The sequence below is a fragment of the Schistocerca serialis genome, chromosome 11 (genome assembly GCF_023864345.2).
Source record: "Schistocerca serialis cubense isolate TAMUIC-IGC-003099 chromosome 11, iqSchSeri2.2, whole genome shotgun sequence".
Taxonomy (NCBI): Eukaryota; Metazoa; Arthropoda; class Insecta; order Orthoptera; family Acrididae; genus Schistocerca; species Schistocerca serialis.
The window spans coordinates 169,213,693-169,235,165 of NC_064648.1; the positions used below are offsets into that span (position 1 = coordinate 169,213,693).

The window sequence follows — 21,473 nt, forward strand, 5'->3', positions numbered from 1 at the left end:
GAGTCAGCTGTGATGGTTCAATGACGACAAAGTACCAAATGTCAGTTTCAAAGCTAAAAAAACTAAACGATGCACAGGTTAGGTCGTGGATTTCATAAGTCTGATTTTTTAAAAAATTTTTTTACTCCATTCTTTTGGTACACATGTTCCAGATGTATGTTTGAATTTTCAATTGTTTCAAATATTTAGGTTATTGTTGAAGTCAAAAACTGATATAAATGGTTTTGAATGTTCGGTACATTTTTACTTTTGAATAATATGGGTCAAAGAATTTGCATTCAATTTTGCTTGAAATAGGAATAAAGTGCAGCACCACATTTGAAATGTTGATTGTGGCCATTGGCAAATCTAGAAGGTTCATTCAAGTGAAACCTGGTCAGTGCATCTACCTTTGCCTTCCACATAAGGCGGCACCACGTAACTGCGAGTACAGTGGCGCCACCTATCGGTAGAGAGGTGGACACGTGCGCACCGTTTGATGCTGCATAATGCCAGCGCGGTTTCATGCTAAAGAGACGGTGGTCATACAAGTAATCATCCACTACTGAACATGCAGACAAGTAAGCAGGAACAACGAGGAGCGATTCAATTTTTGGTGGCGGAGGGAGGTGAAAAGTATCGACGGACGGAGGCTGCGTCGTTCGAGTGTTGCGGAATGGCGCAAATGATTCCTTGTGGGGTACGAGTCACTGGAACACGATGCTCGTCCTAGACAGACTCACCATCATGTCATCACATCAGAAATGGTTGCAGAAGTGCATGCTTTAGTCTTGGACAACCGCAGAATCACCACGGATGAGATCCATCAGTTATTGGGTATTGGCGTGGGTACCGCCCACACCATAAGGCATCAACACGTGAACTTTCGAGAAACCTGTGTGCAGTGGGTTCCCCACCAACTGATCGCCGAACAGTGCAATACTCGAATGGCACTGTCTTTGAGTCATCTGCACCATTATTGAGAGGACAAATACGGCCTTTTATTGAGTACTGCATGGACGATAAATAGTTTGGACCAGAAGAGAATAGAAGCTTTCGAAATGTGGTGCTACAGAAGAATGCTGAAGATTAGATGGGTAGACCACATAACCAATGAGGAAGTATTGAATAGGATTGGGGAGAAGTTTGTGGCACAACTTGACTAGAAGAAGGGATCGGTTGGTAGGACATGTTCTGAGACATCAAGGGATCACAAATTTAGTATTGGAGGGCAGCGTGGAGGGTAAAAATCGTAGAGGGAGACCAAGAGATGAATACACTAAGCAGATTCAGAAGGATGTAGGCTGCAGTAGGTACTGGGAGATGAAGAAGTTTGCACAGGATAGAGTAGCATGGAGAGCTGCATCAAACCAGTCTCAGGACTGAAGACCACAACAACAACAACAACAACAACATTGAGTACTGTCACAGGTGACGAAAGATGGTGTCACCATTTTAAACCGGAATGCAAGGGTCAGAGCGAGCAGTGGAAACATGCGGCTTCACCACCTCCAAAGAAATCGAACGCCGTGCACACCAGTTCTGGTAAGGTCACAATACGCTCCTTTTTTGACCACAAGGGCCCACTGCTTGTCAGGTTTCCTGGAACGGAAAACCACCATCAATGCCCAGCGTTATCAAGGCACTTCACAGAACCTCAGACGAGCCATCGAGTCAACACACTGAGGCACATTGTCCAAAGGTGTTATCCTCCTGCACGATAATGCCCACCCACACACAGCAAATGTGGTAAACACGACATCGCAGCAGTTTCGGTGGGAAACACTAGAAGATCCACCGTACAGTCCCGACATTTCATCGTGTGACTTTTATGTGTTCGGACCTCTAAAACAAGCTATTCGCAGACAGCGATTCGCAACGGACGACTAAGTGTAACACTGGGTCCAGGCCTGGACTCGACAGCAGTCTACTAATTGATGTGCTGGGGCGTCCAGGGGAGACATGGTCAGTGTCTTCCGGACCCTCTTTGAAATGTTTATACCGGCAAGTGTGTGTGTGTGTGTGTGTGTGTGTGTGTGTGTGTGTGTGTGTGTGTGTGTGTGACTACATTTTTGAATTAACAATAAAATCATTACATCACTTTACACTAGTGACCAGGTTTCATTTGAATGCCCCTTATTCTACGAGTAAGACAAGGCTTTACGACTGGTATAAACATTTCAAAGAGGGTCCGAAAGACACTGACCACGTCTCCCCTGGACGCCCCAGCACAATCAATTACTGCCGACAGTGTAAAATTACCAAAAAAAAGCTGTTCTTGAAAATTGCGAAACCACCATTAGAGAGGTTGCTGATGTCGGCATATCCTTTGGCTCGTGTCAAGAAATTTTTTCGGGCGTTTCGGGCATGAAATGTATAGCAGCAAAGTTAGTTCCAAAACTGTTGAATTTTGATCAAAATCAAAGTCGCATAGACATCACTCAGAAATTGTCGAATGAAGTTGACAACGACACAGAACTTCTAAAGAAGATTACAACGGATAACAAAACATGGGTACATAGGTGTGACATCAAACCAAGGTGCAATCGTTCCCAGTGGAAACTACCTGAAGAGCCATACCTGGAGAGAGAGAGAGAGAGAGAGAGAGAGAGAGAGAGAGAGAGAGAGAGAGAGAGAGAGAGAGGAGGATAAAAAAGTTCGATCACCTGTGAAGGTTCTTCTCATACGGTCAGTAAGGAATTCTATCTGGAAGTTATGTGCCTTCTGGGTGATGCAATCCGAAGAAAACTACCAGGACTGTGACAAAACCACTCGTGGAAATTGGTTCAACTGAACACTATGGGACTTAACATCTGAGGTCATCAGTCCCTTTGAACTCAGAACTACTTAAACCTAACTAACTTAACGACATCACACACATCCGTGCCCGAGGCAGGATTCGAACCTGCGAACGAAGCAGCCGCGTGGTTCCGGACTGAAGCGTCTAGAACCGCTCGGCCACAGCGGCCGGCACACTCGTGGAAATTGCATCACAGTAATGCTCCCGTTCACACCTCAACGATCGATCGTGATTTTTTTAGGATAAAACAAAAGCTTCATATTGCCTCAGCCAGTTATTTGTCGGACACGGCCCCATGCAGCTTCTTTCTATTCCCGAGGCTGCAGAGAACTGTGAAAGGACATCATTTTCATCGCCACTGATGGGATAAAAGCAGAATCGCTGAAGAAGCTGAACACCATAACGAAAGGTGCATTCCAGAAGTGCTTCCGAGGTTGGAAAAAGCGTTGGCACATCAGTATTGAATCTCAGGGTGATTACTTTGAAGGGCACAGAGTTCACAATGACAATGAATAAATAAAGATTCTTAACGAAAAACAAAACTCCCTGTTACTTTTTGATTACACCTCTTAAGTCTGCCCATTTCTCAACAGACATCCAGACATTTCATTGAGACTGCCTTCAGCAGTGTTCAAGCTTTCACAGATAAAGGGTGGACACACAACAATAACCTCTAACGGGTGCCAAGATACTTTCGATCAGATTGTGCACCTGTACATTTACTCTGTAACCTAGAAGTAATTATAATAATGATCAATGTGGGAAGACTATTACAAGTCATTACATGTTGTCAGTAGAGCCGATCTCCTCAGCCTCTATACTTGCCGGTAAGCTCGGCACTGCCTTCTCGTGTACTCTCAGACACGGGGTGCAAAAGAGCAGCAATCACAAACCGACAGACAGCGCACTGAGCCTGCGATTTTCCACCGCGCTCACACAGAATGTAAGACTCGTCAGCTATCGAGTGCCGTTTGCCACAGCACTACGAAGACAGACGACATCAATATATGGGACAACTTTCCACTGGACAGACCGCAAGAACAAGCTGTGGTAGTTACAGCTGGAATAATTTCAAGCCACTCGTTGTTTAATTTTATTAGGAATTTGTGTAATTTTACTTCATAGGAATGAGGTGCCAAAGTCAATGTTATCAGATGTCCCTGAAGTTTTCTTTGCTCACTCTTACAGCCACCAAAAATGAGAGTGACTAGGTTTATCTTTTTTATTTTTTTCACCTCTTTTCTTTTTTTAAATTAATTGATCTCTATTTTGCATCAAGGTAAAACACGTCCAGTTACGGACAGTTCAGAAATATTCTCGTGTACTCACAGACACGAGGTGCAGAAGAGCAGCAATCACGAACCGAATTGTTGCATTAAAAAAAAATAAAAATAAAAAAAAATAAAATAAAACTGGAACGCAAAACAAATTTTGAAAATGGATTTAGAAAAACGTGTTCCTTTGCCTTATCCAGAAATAAGGACGTTTCTTATATACTGGAGCAACTGCCCACCAACATTCAGGGCTCTCTGCCCTTTTTCTTTTCCTCCCTGGACTTTAGCTTCGACAAAATCACTATTATTTTAACAAGGTAAGAGCAACAGGTATGGTATATATTCAAGAAAACAATGGTTATTAACATTATTTTCACTGTCCGATTGTAGCTGAAAGAAATACTCGTGGTTCTGTCTGTTGCGTTCAGTGCCAAAGAGAAGTATACAAAATGTTACTTGTCTGTCAGATCTTAAGAAATAGTCACTGAAATTACAAAATAAGTTCACTATGGTGGAGAAAACTTTTCGTCAGACATATGCTCTCGGATGGAAAAAAAAAAAAAAAAAAAAAAAAAAAAAAAAAAAAAAAAAAAGGACAGCTTTTTTCTGATACTGCGATATTTGTTACCGAGTCGGCCAGAAAATTTTAAGATGAAAATATTGTGGCGATGAAACAAGAAATTCATTAAATGTACACTTGTCATACACGTAGTTTTCATTGTAAGCTGTTCGTTACATCGCTTCGATTTACCTTCCGCTACGAGTAAATCCTAGTCGCCTCGCTCGTGAGCACTTGTGTTCGAACCACGAGTTAGTTGCCACAGACTTCTATGTTTGTATGTAATGAACTTCCCTGAGACAGAGAAGATTCTGTGCACAAATCAGCACAGCACTTGTCCCAAACTAAGTTTGTCCTTTTCACGTACAGTCTTACAAACCGTGGATGAAAGGCATCAGATAGATTCCATATTCTTATATTTCCATAAAGTGTTTGACAGTGTCCCAATCCTATAACTAAGGATCACAGGGCCCCAGGTTAGATTCCGGGCCGGGTTGGGGATTTTCTCTGCCCGGAGACTGGTTGTGTGTCGTCCTCATCATTTAATCATCAATGACAGTGGTTAAATTGGACTGCGAAGAAAATTGGACTGTGAAAAAACTGGGACTATGTACAGACGCTGATGACCACGCAGTTGAGTGCCTCACAAACCAAATATCATCATCATCATCATCATATCATCATCATCATCATCATCATCATCATGAAGGACCAAGCATACACAATAACGCCTCAGATGTACGTGTGGCTCGAGGACTTCTGAAGTAATGGAACACAGTGTGTTTTCCTGGACAGATGGTATTCGTAAAGCACATGGGTATCATAAGGAGTGCCCAGGAAGTGTGATAGGACCGCTGTTCTCTACATACAGAAATGACCTGGCAGACAGGGTGGGCAGCAGGTCACCAGCACCGTCGGATTAGGAAAGGAAGTCGCCCGTGCCCTTACCAAGGAACCATTCTGACATTTTCCTGAAGCTATTTAGGTAAATCACAGAAAACCTAAATCAGGGTGGCCAGACACCAGTTTGACCACCGTCCTACGAATGCGAGCCCAGTACACTAACCACTGCGCCACCTCACTCGGTGCGGCTGTGTGCTGATGATGCTGTGGTGTATGGGAAAGTGTCATCACAGAGTAACTGTAGAAGGATGTGTCAACAAAATAATGTGCGATTCTTCAGTTTGTCCCGGCATATTTGTCGCTCGAACAGTCCACGGGTACACTGCCGGTTCATCGTGTCCGACGGGCACAATATTTCGGCGACCAGACACGTCGCCACCGTCAGGTGTGCTGACGAACTGAGCTCCCGAGGGCGGGCGGCCGATTTAATCCCCTCCCCACGCGAGCCGTTCTCTTCGCCGTCCGCGACAGCGTGCCGACGGTAGCGAAGACGTGGGCGTCGAAATCTGTCGTAGCGTCGACGTGCTCGCTACGTCTGCCCCGGTCGCCAGTTCGTACTTCTTGCCGAGAGTCTTATTAATTACATTCGATGCCGGGTCCCGAGCCCGGTGGAGATCGTAGCCGCAATCCCGGTCGATAAGATCTTCCCCGGTGTGGATTTCGATAGCCTCCCTTATAACGCCGTCCCAGTATTTAGAGGTCCGAGCGAGAATCTCGGTACGCTCACAATCCATCTCGTGTTTCTCAGACAAACAGTGCTCTGCTACTGCCGAGTTATTTTGGATATTTCAGCTAACTCGCCAAGCGGCGGCAGGAGTAAACGTGTACACAAGTTGTGGAAATGTGCAAGCTTCTGGAGCCAGTGGCTCCTCCTCCTGGAAAAAGGGTTGAACGGGAGGCAAGAGGAATGAAGGATGAAGAAAACGGACTCACAAATTACAGAATAGCCACCCAGACAGAACCCCAGGTCAGTACAGACTTACCAGATGGGAGGAAAAGAAAAAAACTGACTGTAGGGGACTGCACTGCACAAGATTTGAACACCTGAGAGCTTAAAGGTGGAAGATAGGGTAATATACAAGACAAAGATTACTGACCAAACATTGTGCAATGGTTAAGGAGAACAGAAAGTTAAGTACATTACGTGTTGTGGAGGAAAGGGACAGGGAAAAATACACAGGTCAGGAAATAAAAGACGTAGGAAATTGAAAGAGAGTGAAGAAAGGAATAGTTACTAGAAAGAAGTGCTAAGATTGAAGAAATTAACGTAAATTAAGGCCAGGTGGGTGGCAAGAACCGAGGCCATGTGATAACATCAGTTCTCACCTTTGAAGTTCTGAGAAACTGATGTCAGGGGATAGAATCCATACAGCACACACACACTGTCACTTCTGTCATCTCGTAGAGCATGTTTCGCAACAGTATGCACCCTCTTTCTGTGTCCAGTCAGGCTAGCTGATAACTTGATTACAATCGTACCAATGTAGAAGGACAAACAGCTTTTGCATAACAGCTTGTACGAGCATACGGTACGTGTCATTTCACAGGTGGCTCTCCCTTTGATAGTGTACGTATTGCCACATACAGGGCTGGGGTACACTGAAGTGACGAAAGTCACGCGACAGCAATATGCACATATACAGATGGTGGTATTATTGACCACACGAGGTATAAAAGAGCAGTGCACTGGTGGAGTTGCCATTTGTACTCTGGTGAATCAGAATGAAACGGTTTCAGATGCGATTGCGGCCACACGACGGGAATTAAGTCTCCGAACACGCAACAGTACTCGGAGCTCGACGTGACAGTCCATTTTGGAAATCGCGAGGAATTCGATATACCGAGATCCACAGTGTCGAGCGTGTGCCAAAAATACCAAATTTCAGGCACCGACTCTCACTATCGACAATGCAGAGGCCAATAGTGTTCACTTGATGACCGAGAGTGGCGGCATCTGCGTAGAGTTGTCAGTGGTAACAGACGAGCGACACTGCTCGAAATAACTGCAGAAATCAATGTGGGATGTACGACGAACGCATCCACCGGGTCACTGTGATTAAATTTGGCATTAACGGCAGCACACGACCGACACGAGTGCCTCTGCTAACGTAACAATATCGCCTGCCGTGGCTATCCTGGGCTCGTGACTATATCGGTTTGATCCCAGACACTGGATAACTGTGGCCCAGTCAGACGTGTACCGATTTCAGTTTGTAAGAACTGACGGTAGTGTTCGACTGCAGTGCAGACCTCACAAAGCCACCGACCCGAGCTGTCGACGAGACGCAGTTCGAGCTGCTGGTGGCTCCACAATGGTGTGGCCTGTGTGTATATGGAATGGACTGGGTCCTCTGGTCCAATCATTGACTAGAAATGATTATGTTCAGCTGCCTGGAGACCATTTGCAGCCATTTATGGACTTCACGTTCTCAGAAAACTAAGTTATTTTACCGGGCCACAATCGTGAGAGACTGAACAATTCGAGCGGACGATATAACCGTCCAGACTGCCAAACACGAATTCTACTGAACACTTACAGGACATAATTGAGAGGTCAGTTCGTGCACAAAATCCTGCACAAGAAACACTTTCGCAATTAAGAGCACACACAGAGTAACACGGCTCAGTATTTCTAAAGGGGACTTCCGACAAGCTGTCGAGCACGTACCACGTCGAGTTGCCGCATTACCCTCTGCAAAAAGACGTCGAACAGAATTTTAGGAGGTATCCCGTGACTTTTGCCACCTTGTTCCCTGAAACTGATTACTCCATCATTATTCTCCCAGCAGGCAAGGAATCTACTGCTGTGGTACTAGACTGATAGGATTAACTAAGCGAGCGTCCACACCAGCTATCTGATACCTCTACACACAGCATCTGCCACTGAGATTGCATCCCTGTGATACAAACTGACCTGCAGTCCCTCCTTAAAACCTCAGACCCCTCACAAGGACTTACACCTCAATCCACAGAACTACGTATTCCACCCATACCACGCACCCATACCTCGTACCTTCTTCGTAAGATAAAAAAAGTCAATCACACTGGCTGTGCCATAGTTGTTCTCTTCAAAACACCCACTGAATGTATATCTGATTAGGTGATCAACACCTTCAACCTATAGTATGAAGACTTTCCTTCCATATTAATCCTTTAACTGCTCTGGACGTGTTAATGCGCACACCTTTGTACCTGTCCCTGTGTGCTCTAAACGTGTTTACGCCCGCCACCAGTCCTTCTACCCGGTACTCTGAATGTGTCTACGTGTCGGCACGAATGTGTCTACGTGTCGGCACGAATGTGTCTACGTGTCGGCACGAATGTGTCTACGTGTCGGCACGAATGTGTCTACGTGTCGGCACGAATGTGTCTACGTGTCGGCACGAATGTGTCTACGTGTCGGCACGAATGTGTCTACGTGTCGGCACGAATGTGTCTACGTGTCGGCACGAATGTGTCTACGTGTCGGCACGAATGTGTCTACGTGTCGGCACGAATGTGTCTACGTGTCGGCACGAATGTGTCTACGTGTCGGCACGAATGTGTCTACGTGTCGGCACGAATGTGTCTACGTGTCGGCACGAATGTGTCTACGTGTCGGCACGAATGTGTCTACGTGTCGGCACGAATGTGTCTACGTGTCGGCACGAATGTGTCTACGTGTCGGCACGAATGTGTCTACGTGTCGGCACGAATGTGTCTACGTGTCGGCACGAATGTGTCTACGTGTCGGCACGAATGTGTCTACGTGTCGGCACGAATGTGTCTACGTGTCGGCACGAATGTGTCTACGTGTCGGCACGAATGTGTCTACGTGTCGGCACGAATGTGTCTACGTGTCGGCACGAATGTGTCTACGTGTCGGCACGAATGTGTCTACGTGTCGGCACGAATGTGTCTACGTGTCGGCACGAATGTGTCTACGTGTCGGCACGAATGTGTCTACGTGTCGGCACGAATGTGTCTACGTGTCGGCACGAATGTGTCTACGTGTCGGCACGAATGTGTCTACGTGTCGGCACGAATGTGTCTACGTGTCGGCACGAATGTGTCTACGTGTCGGCACGAATGTGTCTACGTGTCGGCACGAATGTGTCTACGTGTCGGCACGAATGTGTCTACGTGTCGGCACGAATGTGTCTACGTGTCGGCACGAATGTGTCTACGTGTCGGCACGAATGTGTCTACGTGTCGGCACGAATGTGTCTACGTGTCGGCACGAATGTGTCTACGTGTCGGCACGAATGTGTCTACGTGTCGGCACGAATGTGTCTACGTGTCGGCACGAATGTGTCTACGTGTCGGCACGAATGTGTCTACGTGTCGGCACGAATGTGTCTACGTGTCGGCACGAATGTGTCTACGTGTCGGCACGAATGTGTCTACGTGTCGGCACGAATGTGTCTACGTGTCGGCACGAATGTGTCTACGTGTCGGCACGAATGTGTCTACGTGTCGGCACGAATGTGTCTACGTGTCGGCACGAATGTGTCTACGTGTCGGCACGAATGTGTCTACGTGTCGGCACGAATGTGTCTACGTGTCGGCACGAATGTGTCTACGTGTCGGCACGAATGTGTCTACGTGTCGGCACGAATGTGTCTACGTGTCGGCACGAATGTGTCTACGTGTAGGCACGAATGTGTCTACGTGTAGGCACGAATGTGTCTACGTGTAGGCACGAATGTGTCTACGTGTAGGCACGAATGTGTCTACGTGTAGGCACGAATGTGTCTACGTGTAGGCACGAATGTGTCTACGTGTAGGCACGAATGTGTCTACGTGTAGGCACGAATGTGTCTACGTGTAGGCACTCTTAACGTGTGTATCTACGTGCAGACAAGAATGTGTCTACGTGTAGATACTCTTAACGTGTCTACGCGTACACACATTCAGAGTACCAGGTAGAAGGACTGGTGGCGTGCGTAAACACGTTTAGAGCACACAGAGACAGTTACAAAGGCGTGCGCATTAACACGTCCAGAGCAGTTAAAAGGTTAAAGATGGCAACCATTTCCTATATTGTCTGAAATCTGTCCCACTCCCACCACACATCATCTTGCATGTTACCACTGACGCCACCTTCCTCTATATTAACTGCTGAACATTACGTCTACCAAAACCCGTATGATTCCAAACCTAGGATATCCTTCCTTTCACCTTAATCAGCACCTTCCACCACCTATACCAGCACTGTAATTGAAAGAACATACTACCAACGGGAAAACCACCTGTGAAATGACACATCTTATACAGGCTGTTATGTAGACACTGCTTGGCCTTTTACTCATACATCACCAGGACTAACACCAAGTTATCAGTTAGCCTGAATAGAGTGTATACTGGCAACACACAATATACTGCTGCAGAGAATTGGCATTACATTATGTCCTCGGTTCTCGCCAACCGTCTGATCTTAATTTATCTTAATTTCTTCTGTCTCAGCAATTCTTCTCAGTAACTACTCCTTTCTTAACACCCATTTAGTTTTCTGTATCATTCATTTTCTGACCTGTTTCTTTTTCACCACCCCCACCTCTACCACATACAATGCATATAGCTTCCCATTCTTATTAACTCTTGCACAATGTTTTCTCAGTAATCTCTGCCTTGCTTTTACCACATCTTCCTCCTTTAAGTTCTCAGGTTTTCATATGTCGTCTAGTGCAGTCCGCACCAATCACTAGTTCCTTCTCATCCTGTCTCGTACATCTCCCCAGAACCAGGGTTCTGGGCAACTATTCCATAATTCTCCTCATTTCCTAAACCTCGTCAGTCATTTTCCCTCGATTGTCCTCCTTTCTCTTCAACCCTTCTGCAAAAAAAAGGACCTACTGGCTCCAAACTCCGAAAGCTTTCACATTTCCTAAACCTTTGTAGGTATCTGCTACTGCCACCACTTAGTGAGTACATTCTCTACCTATCCGGTTATACTATATTGTAGAAGGATACATGATGCCTTGGATAGAATTTCTATTTGATGTGATAAATGGCAGCTTTATCTAAATGCAGAAATATGTAAGTTACTGTAGATGGTTAGAAAAACAATTCTTTAATGCCTGTATGCAGTATTAGTGATATGCTGCTCGACATTGTCACATCAATTACATATCTAAGGCATAACGCTGCAAAGCAGTACGAGATGGAACGAGCACTTACGATTGGTAGTAGGGGAGGGAAATGGGTAACTTCGATATACTGGGAGAATTCTAGGAAAATGTATCTCATCTATAAAGGAGACCACGTACAGAACACTCTGGTGTCCCACTCTCTAACATTTCTCAAGTGTTTGGGGTCCCCACCAGATCAGGTAAAAGAAGACACCAAAGCAATTTAGAGGCCGCCTCCTACATTTGTTGTCAGAAGGTACAGTCAACATGTACTAAGGACATGCTTCATGAACTCAAATGGGAATCCCTGGAGGGATGACGAGATTATTTTTGCAAAACACTATTGGGAAAATTCAGAGAACTGGCATTTCCAGCTGACTTTACCGCCACAAACCTAAATTTTATGGAAGGACAGCAAAGACGAGATCAGAGAAATTAGGGCTCGTACGGATGCAGGTCCTTTATGCACGATACCCCTACTGTCAAGAAAGGTAATCACCAGTTTTGGTCTTCCACTTGATATTCAAGGTTCTTTTGGCCGAGGATATGTCTCAGTGTGCCAGTCTTCAGTTTGCTGCTCTGTCTCAGGATTGTACTCAAAGATCCACCACGATGCACAACCTAAGATGACACGACTGAGCCATTCGTGGTCACTCGCAATCCTCTCCAGAAGATCAATGCACCTTTCTTCGATTGTCCTTCTCAGTTGTGATATTTTTCGGTACCATTTTGGTGCAAATCTTTCACATGTGCAAATTTTTGGTCAAAATTTGATGTACAATGAAAACCCCATCTCACAAGACCACGCACACGTTTGACATTTTCAACAGTTTTTGAAGTTGAAGGTCTTCCCGAAAGAGGTTCATCTTCAACATGTATTCGGCCCTCCAAAAATGATATATGTCAGCAGAGGACCTGTGTTATTGATAAGTAATGTTCCCCGTGGGCCTGTTTCAACTTTTCAAAGGTCACACTCACAGATTCCCTAAGTTTAACACAAAACTTGACTCCGCTGTTCCATTTGTGGGTGTGAGGGGGAAACAACCCCCCCCCTTCCCCCCCCCCTCACACACACACACACACACACACACACACACACACACACACACACACACACACACACACACAATATTCACTGATGGCTCTCTCAAAAGCCATGTAATGGCTGTACGGAGCTGAAACGCATCTGCCTACAAAGGTAGAACAATATAGCATTGCCAGATCGCTCAATGTTGCCAGCAGTCTCACTACTCTTCTTGCACTACAACAGTTTTTTTCCCCCCTCACTCCTGTTGTGAGTGCAACACGAAAAGGAATAGCTTGTAGTGATACGAGGTGCCCTCTGCATGCGCCACACGGTGGCTTTCGGAATATTTATGCAGATGCAGACGTAGATAGCTGACTCCAGAACTGCCGAGGTCACCAGTAATCAGTGGGCTCGATGCACATGTCGATTGCCTCTAGCTGTCAGTATATCTTGTAGAAGAAACGTGCAACGGCTGCCTGTGCCTGTTAACATATAACCTGCCTCTTTCTGAAATTCCTGAAGGTTCTTCATTATGAAGGGATTTATAGAATTTTGTGTGTGGATTTAACTACTGCGTACCCACATTCAACAAACACTTATCAGAAATTAGTACAAACAGTGTAAATATTCCACCTAAATACTCTGAACTCTTAAAAGTTTCTACTAAAAGTATCATACAGAGAAAGGACAATGAGGTTTGCTGAGCAAGTCTGAAGTGCATAGCAACTAGGGCGAGTCGAGTGGTCCGAGAACACGGCAGTTGAGGAGAGGTAGCCACATGCGCTGCAGCTGAGGTTTGAGGAACAACTGTGGAACTAACAAGGGGTGGTCCCCAAGGGTGGGATAGACTTTTTGAAACCACCCAAATCTACATCTAATATACATATACATCGATACTCCGCAATCCAGCTTACGGTGCGTGACGGAGGCTACCCTGTAGCACTACTAATCATTTCCTTTCCTGCTCCATTCACAGAGTGAGGGAACGACGACTGTCTATACGCCTCCGCACGAGCCCTAATTCGTCGTATATTATCTTCGTGGTCCTGGGGCACTACGGAGGTTGGTGGCAGTAGAATCATTCTGCAATCAGCTTGAAATATCGATTCTCTAAATTTTATCAAGAGCGTTTCTCAAAAAGACTGTCGCCTTCCCTCCACGTATCCCCATTTGAGTTCCCGAAGCATGACTATAGCACTTGTTTGCTGTTCAAACCTACTGGTAACAAATGTAGCAGCCCACCTCTGAATTACTTCGATGTCTTCCTCAAATCCGACCTGCTACGGATCCAAAACACTATAGCAGTATTCGAGAATGGCTTGCACCAGCATCCTATATGCAGTCTCCTTAACGAGTGAATCAGCCTTTCTTAAAATTCTCCCAATAAATTTAAGTCTGCCATTCACCTTCCTGCACACAATCCTTACGTGCTCATTCCATTTCGTTTCACTCTGCAATATTACGTCCAGAGTTTTGAACGACGTGACTGTGTCGAACAAGACACTACCGATGCTGTATCCAAACATTACGGGTTCGTTTTTTCTACTTGTACGCAGTAACTTACATTTTTCTACATTTGGAGCTACCTGCTATTCATCACAGCAATTTGAAATTTTGTCTAAGTTATCTCGTACCATCCTGCAGTCACTCAACTTTCACACCTTACCATAGACCACACCATCATCAGCAAACAACCGCAGATTGCTGCCCACCAAATCATTTATGTATACAGAGAACAGCAGCAACGGTATCAAACTTCCCTGGGGTACCCTCGACAATACCCTTATCTCGCAGGTGTGTAGGTTAGGATCCCAGTTATCGGACCCTGCCAAGATTCACCCCGGTTGGCATTTGGTCGAGAGTAATCCATGAAAAAAAAAAAAAAAAAAAAAAAAAAAAAATTTGAATTTTCAATTTTCCCAAAGAGAGTCAAAAACAGTACTTATATATGGATCGTCACGGTAGTGTAATGGTTAAGGTGCATTACCGTTTGCAGAAGTTTGCATGTTCAAATCCCCTACATGCCCTGAAATAAATTTTTTAATCTATATCGAAACGATTTTGAGCATTATTTTTACTCAAATAATTGGTTTACGTGTAAATTTTTTTTTTTTTTTTACGCTCCCATTTACACTCCCAATCCTTATTCACATCATTTTAATCAGCATTTTAAAGATCTTATTTGCTCTCGTTTTTCCTTCTTTATTTATGTTATTTTAATTATTAAACTCTGATTTAATTTCTTCTGTTTTATCATCTTATATTTTCACCCATTTTATTGCACTCATTATTTCTATTCCTCAATTTGCCTGAACTTCGGTTTACTCCTACTTACTTTCATGTAAATCTTCATCTGTGTTGTTTTGTCCATAGGGCAATAGCAATTTATATTTTAAATGTTTCTATGACACTTACTATACAAATCATTTTATACCCTCTAACAAAAAATGCATTTTTGACACCATCGAACAGTCAATAAAAATTGATTATCTTGCCTTGTTTTTAACTGATAGATCAGATCTTCAAAAATTTAAATATTATATGACAGATAGATAAATAAAAATAATAGAATCCGAACACACATATCTCCCAAATGGAACAAGAATGACAGGAAGAAAGAACGAGAACAAATCGAAAAGTTAAAAAGACGATTAATGTGACAAAGGATTAGAAATAAAAAAAAATCACACAAATCAATAAACTGAATAAAAATTTATGAGAAGTCATTTCTATAAAGGTTTAAAAATAAAACGACGGAAATTCCACGACAGAATGTAACAATATTATGAAAATGATAGTTGCCACTGACAATATAGTGGAGAGGCTGAGCAGCAGACGGGCAAAACAAAAAGACTGTCAGAATGTGAGTTTTTGGTTGACAAGGCCTTCCTCAGAAATAGACTCCCAGAACACACACACACACACACACACACACACACACACAAACAGACACAAACAGAGTCTCTGGTCAGGCCTCAGCAGTCAGAGGCTGTGGTCACATGTGGGCGAGTTGCGTTTGCGTCTACATGTGCGTGTGTGTGGTCTCTTTCCGACAGTGGCCTTGCTGGCCAAAAGCTGACTTTCCTACAGTCTTCCTGTTGTGCGTGTCTGTGACTCAGCATCTCCACTATATTGTGAGTAGCAACTATCCTTTCCATAGTAATGTTGTTTTAAAAATAAAATATTTCAAGGTACCCGATGAGATTCAAGCCTACAGCCATCTGCACACGAGGGATGTATCTCGACCATTACACAACACCACTAGTCTGAATCGTGTTCCTAACTTTAAAGCTCTAGATGATCAAGCAAAATAACAAATTTTTTTCCCATCTATGACATGCAAACAAGGGCCCACTATGGCAAACAGCTGCAGGGCGATAAGTGGGACCCTAACCTAAACCACTGTATAGACGGTTTTGAAAAAAACCTTATCCCACCTCTCCTCATGGGTGTGCAAGGCAAACCGTAAACGACAGCTCGAACAGCAGTGCACTAAAGCCACCGTCACACCAGGCCTCCATTCTACCCCACATCACCTCATGCTGTTGCCAGTTCTACCTGCAATACTACAGCTCAAATTAAGCTATCATAGAACAGGAGCAGTATTACAAGAAATGGAAAATATCTCTAATAATAATACAGCAAGGTATGAAGGTCATCCACAAAGTAAGTTCCACTGGCTGACAAAACAATCCACGGCCCAATCGACATCTATCAGTCTTACCTATACCGCTAAAATGTTATCTGGAATGCAATACCAGTTGCAATTGTAGTGGTGACAAAAATTTGATTTTCAATATTTTAAAATTTGGTCATAATGTATTCATTAAGAAGTATAATCTTATGTTAAAAGTGTAACGCAGCAAGACAAGTATTAAAGAGTGTGTCTCGAGCCAGTATGACTGACGGAGCACAAATGCTCTGACTACTTCATTCGCTCAGCATTTTAGAATTCAAACAAACTTGGTATGAAATGTCAAGCCTTTATGAAACTTTCTCACTTACCTACTTAAAAGCAAAAAATTTACAGATAAACTCACTCACAAAGTAATCAGATGTTTGAAGCTGGTTTCTACATAGGAGTTTCATTCTTTAAAGAACTGAGGGTTACTGGTTATTTCCTAATTTGCCATTCATGTTTTTAACTTAACTGTTAATATGTTCGACTTCTAAACGGATTATCAAAATATGAGACCTACTGCAAATTTTAAACGGTGTCTTCACGTGTTTTTGTGGGAACTCTCAACTAACATTCATTGTCCAGTATGGCAGGGCAGACCAAGTTATGGTAATTTGAAGGAGCATTTAGCAACCTACAGGCTTTTCTGGAGCCTCCAGGCAGACACATACAAGCCGTACAAGACGGCACTTGCAGGGAAACATCCTGACGGACTACAAGTGCGAGCCGGAGTGGGACTCGAACCCGGCACTTTTTTGCGAATAATGCTCTTACCGACTGAGCTATCTGTGCACGACTTGCTACCACAACCTGTCTAACAGCTTCACTCCTTCCAGTGCCTCTCTCTTACTCTGCAAACTTCACACGAGTTCTCCTGTCTACTTTGCCGAACTGTCACTCCCGGAAGGAAGCATATTGCGGAAAAATGGCTTAGCCACAATCCAGGGATTGTTTCCGATATATCTTAAAGGTTGGCCTAATTTTCTTTACTGAATGGATGAGTGAAACACTTTAAAGAGTTGCTGACAAATACACAAATTCATTTACATTTCCTTGCATCTATATATATAAAGAAAGTGTCCTTTTGTTTGTTCGTAATCCATACAAAAATAAAGTTTTATTCCAGTCTTTATGAAATATTGCACACTTTACCTTCAAGACAAGAGGACGATCACTGTCTACACAAGATTTCATAATCTGAGGTCTCCTGGTGAACATTTGACTGAACATAAGCGAGTGTGTGTGTGTGTGTGTGTGTGTGTGTGTGTGTGTGTGTGTGTGTGTGTGTGTGTTTTTGCAACGAAAGCATAATCTGTGATGTAATTGTTATTGCTAAACTTTTGGTTTGAAACAGGTGTATACGAAAGTCAAAACTGGAAGCCTAGAACCTGATTGTTACTAATGCCGCAGGTGAAGACATATTCATTCACTGCATTCTGTTGACATTCAGAAATTAAAATACGCCTGTCGATTTAAACTGATTGCAGTTTCCCACGTGGCTTGCATTCGCTATGAGTATCAACAAGGCACAGGACCAATCACTTTGTGTGGCAGATATAAAACATCCCAGGCAATGCGAGGCATTGCAGCTAGTTACACATAAATGCCAGTAAACCCCTGATATGAAACCCCCCACCCCCCTCCACTCCATGAAATCCCAAGTATAAAGCAGCTTCAAATGTCTGATTACTTTACAAATGAGTTAATGCTCTAAATATTTGACTTTAACCACGTAAGCGAAGGCAAAAAAGGGCACCATTGCCATCATCCAGATGGTGCAAAGTCTGATGGTGGGCTGTAATTAAGCAGGCCGGAACCGCTCAGAAGTTAACATCAGCTGCGATCAAGACCGCTTTCAAATAATTTTATCACAAGATTGCTGTTACATAAAATTATGAACGATACACACAACCTCAGTGCTCGTTTTGTGATATGTGCCAACTGGAATCTTCCCCCAGACAACAGTTTCTCAGAACTCCACAGGTAGGAACTTGCACTATAATCACGTCCCTAGTTCTCACCACCCACCTGGCCTTAATTTACATTAATTTCTTTGGTCTCAGCATTTCTTCACAGTAACTATTTCTTCCTTTACTTCCTTTCAGTTTTGTATATACAGCATTTTCCGAGCTGACTATTTTTCGACACTCCCTCCCACCTCTATCACATACAATGCACTTACCTTTCTGCTCTTATTAACTCGTGCAGGATGTTTTGGCAGTAATACCTGCCTTTCGTATTATCTTATCTCCCACATTTAAGCTCTCAGGTTTTCAAATCTTGTCCTGTGCAGTTCCCGACCATCAGTCTTTTCTTCTCATCCCATCTGGTAAGTCTCCCCAAACCTGTGGTTCTGGATGACTTTCCGAACTCTACCCCTTTTCCTAAACTTTACCAGTCCTTTTTCTTCAACCCTCTTCCTTACCCTTCAAACTTCCTGATACAAGGAAAAACCACTGGCTCCGAAAGCTTCCAAATTTTAAAACCTTCGTAAATGTGTTGTCCTGCCCTCGCTTGGTGAACAGATTTTTTACCTATCCAATTACATCAAATAATGAAGAACATCGTATTCAATTGCTACTCCGACAGAAAGCGAATGGCACAACAGAGCATGTCAGGTTGGATCGTGTCAAATCAATTGGAACAATGATTTTGGGTGGGGGTTACGAAAATTAAGTTACGCCACAAAATACTACATACTACCAAAATTAACCCAACCCCAAGAACACTTGCCTGGCTTACCACTAAAGGCAGAAAAGAGCTAGCCACTCTGAGAACAACTAAAGGTTGATTAACATACAAGCTTTTCTGTTTCACACACAGTTGTTAAAAGTTCTTAAAAAACTAGTCTACACATTCCTGCCTAACTACTGCACTCTTACTGTCTGTGGAAACGACTAGAATTTACTTTCTGGATGACCGCACTACACCGTTCCTTTAAATGTCAGAGTAAATGCAAAGTAGTGTTAAAAAAGCAATAATGCAATTAATTGTTACACATGCATAAAACTAGGAGAAGCACAGAACAAATTATGTTAATTTCTCAGTGTGCCAGATGAAGTGTCTGTCCAGAGGTAACTCACTTTTTGTTCATGGTGTACCGGCTCTGTTCTGGCACAGGAGAGAGAAGATAAATTCACATGCCGCACCCTCGAATGTGCGGCACCTGAAAAATACACACACCGTACTGGTTAGCAACATATTCCACAAAACTTATTGTAAACAAATTTGCAAATATATGTTCCCAAAACTCGTTATTTTTTTGCTGGAAACCTAAGTAGATGAGTCAAGCCTAAGGGGGAAACTGCAGCATTTGACAATGTAAAGAAATGAAACAAATACTCTAAATTGTTTAAGTACTCTAAATTCTTAGATTTTAATACTGATAAAAACAGGCAATGGAACTGACACATTACACGTCATCTTAAACATCTAAGTACTGCAATTTCTGCATTACACATAAGATTAGATCTTGGAGATCAAACGTCAAAAAGTTTGCTTACTTTTACCATTTGCATTCACTAATGTATTATGCAGTACATTCTGTGGGAACTAATCACTGAGAAGAAAGTGTTTCCTGTGCAAAGTATGTAGTATAGATAATTAGAGACATGCCTTAGCTTCTGTGAAGATACCAAGATAACACCATTTTCTCCCCTTTCTCCTTAGGATGGGTTTACAATAGCATTAGTTTTGTAATTTTGTTCCTATATTCATTCTGTAGCTGCTATTTCCGTAATTGTTACTTTATCTGATGATGTGTAGTTATCCATTTATAATCACGTGTTACAAAAACTTTTCTAAGAATATAATACCATAAAATAGTAATTACACTTAAAGAGTGTGAACACAGTACTCTGTGTACAACCCGAATTGTTTCAATGCATATCGTGGACAGCAAATTTAAAATAGAAATTTATTATAGTACTATCACATCATGGACTGTGACCTCACAAAGTGAACTTGAAAAGTACACCATGTGGACAGTCCAGTAACCTGTGTGCCAAGCAGATGTTTCTTTTGCTGAAGTTATTGGACAGTGAACTTATTGAACACACAGATTAGACTGCCTCCTTCACAAATTATTGTGACAAACTGTGAGGTGACAGTCACCCATCAGGGACAGTGAAGAGATAATCATACCGAGTTGAATGCTTTCTACTGGGCTGGTACGCCACAACAGTCTGCCAATACTATGGTAATTTCTCAATCCCAGGACTGTAGAAGTCAAGTGGTTGAGGCGAAGAACACATAGAGGCACGTTCAGAGCGCTTTTTCATACCGAAAGGAAGCTCTTTGAAAGTTATAGAACAGGAAGTGGAAAAAATGAAAATCTGAGGGTGAAAGATCAGGTGAATAAAGTGGGTGCAGAATGATTTCCCAACCCAACCCCAGTATATTTTTTGTCAGTCTAGCAGAATGCGGGTGGGAGTAGCGATACTTGACGCAGTCTTCCTAGTCGTTGTTCTTGGAATTCATCTGCCAAGACATCTCAGTTGTTGACTATAAATGTCAGCAGTGACACTTACACCTCGGGGAAGCATTTCTTACTACAGTACACCATTGCTGTTCCATCAGACGCATAACAATATCTTTTGTGCATGCGTACAGGTCTCTGTACACGGAGTTGCTGCTTTGTTTGGGCTCAACCATTACTTTCCTTTCCTTATATTAGCAAAAAGACACCACTTCTCATCACCAGAAATGATAAACAATAGGAATGGTCAGAGTTGTTCATGAGCCAATTGGTGACAAGCAAACAGAGTTGCACATATGGCTACCCACCCACTAATCTTTACGGTTTAGGCTTAGAGCATGTGGTATCCACACATCCAATTTTTGAATCCCTCCTACTGCACGCAAATGTCGCGTGACTGTGGAATGACACAGTTCGTCAGGTACACCCAAGTCGATTATTGTGGACTGAGGTGTTTAAACAATGTTCATGAAACAAGAAGGTCTTCCTGAATGCTGAGTGAGTCACTAATGCCAAAACAAATCTCCTTAAGGGGAGCCGGGGGTGCCTATGCTGCCCATGTTAAAATCACTAAGTTTGAGGAACATTTATGAATAAACTACTAAATAGAAAAATTTGAATTTTTTTTTACATATAGAGTGGTTTAGTATTGCAGTTATGACAGA

General features: G+C 43.3%; 1 protein-coding gene across 1 annotated transcript in view; it reads right to left on the reverse strand.

The window, feature by feature from the left end:
• LOC126427254 (zinc finger MYND domain-containing protein 11-like) overlaps positions 1–21,473 on the reverse strand; it is a gene marked incomplete in the record, with an annotated part of 213,101 nt that overhangs the window by 129,021 nt on the left and 62,607 nt on the right. Inside the window, 1 exon segment of the mRNA XM_050089512.1 lies at positions 19,415–19,497. Coding sequence (XP_049945469.1) covers positions 19,415–19,425 — 11 coding nt within the window.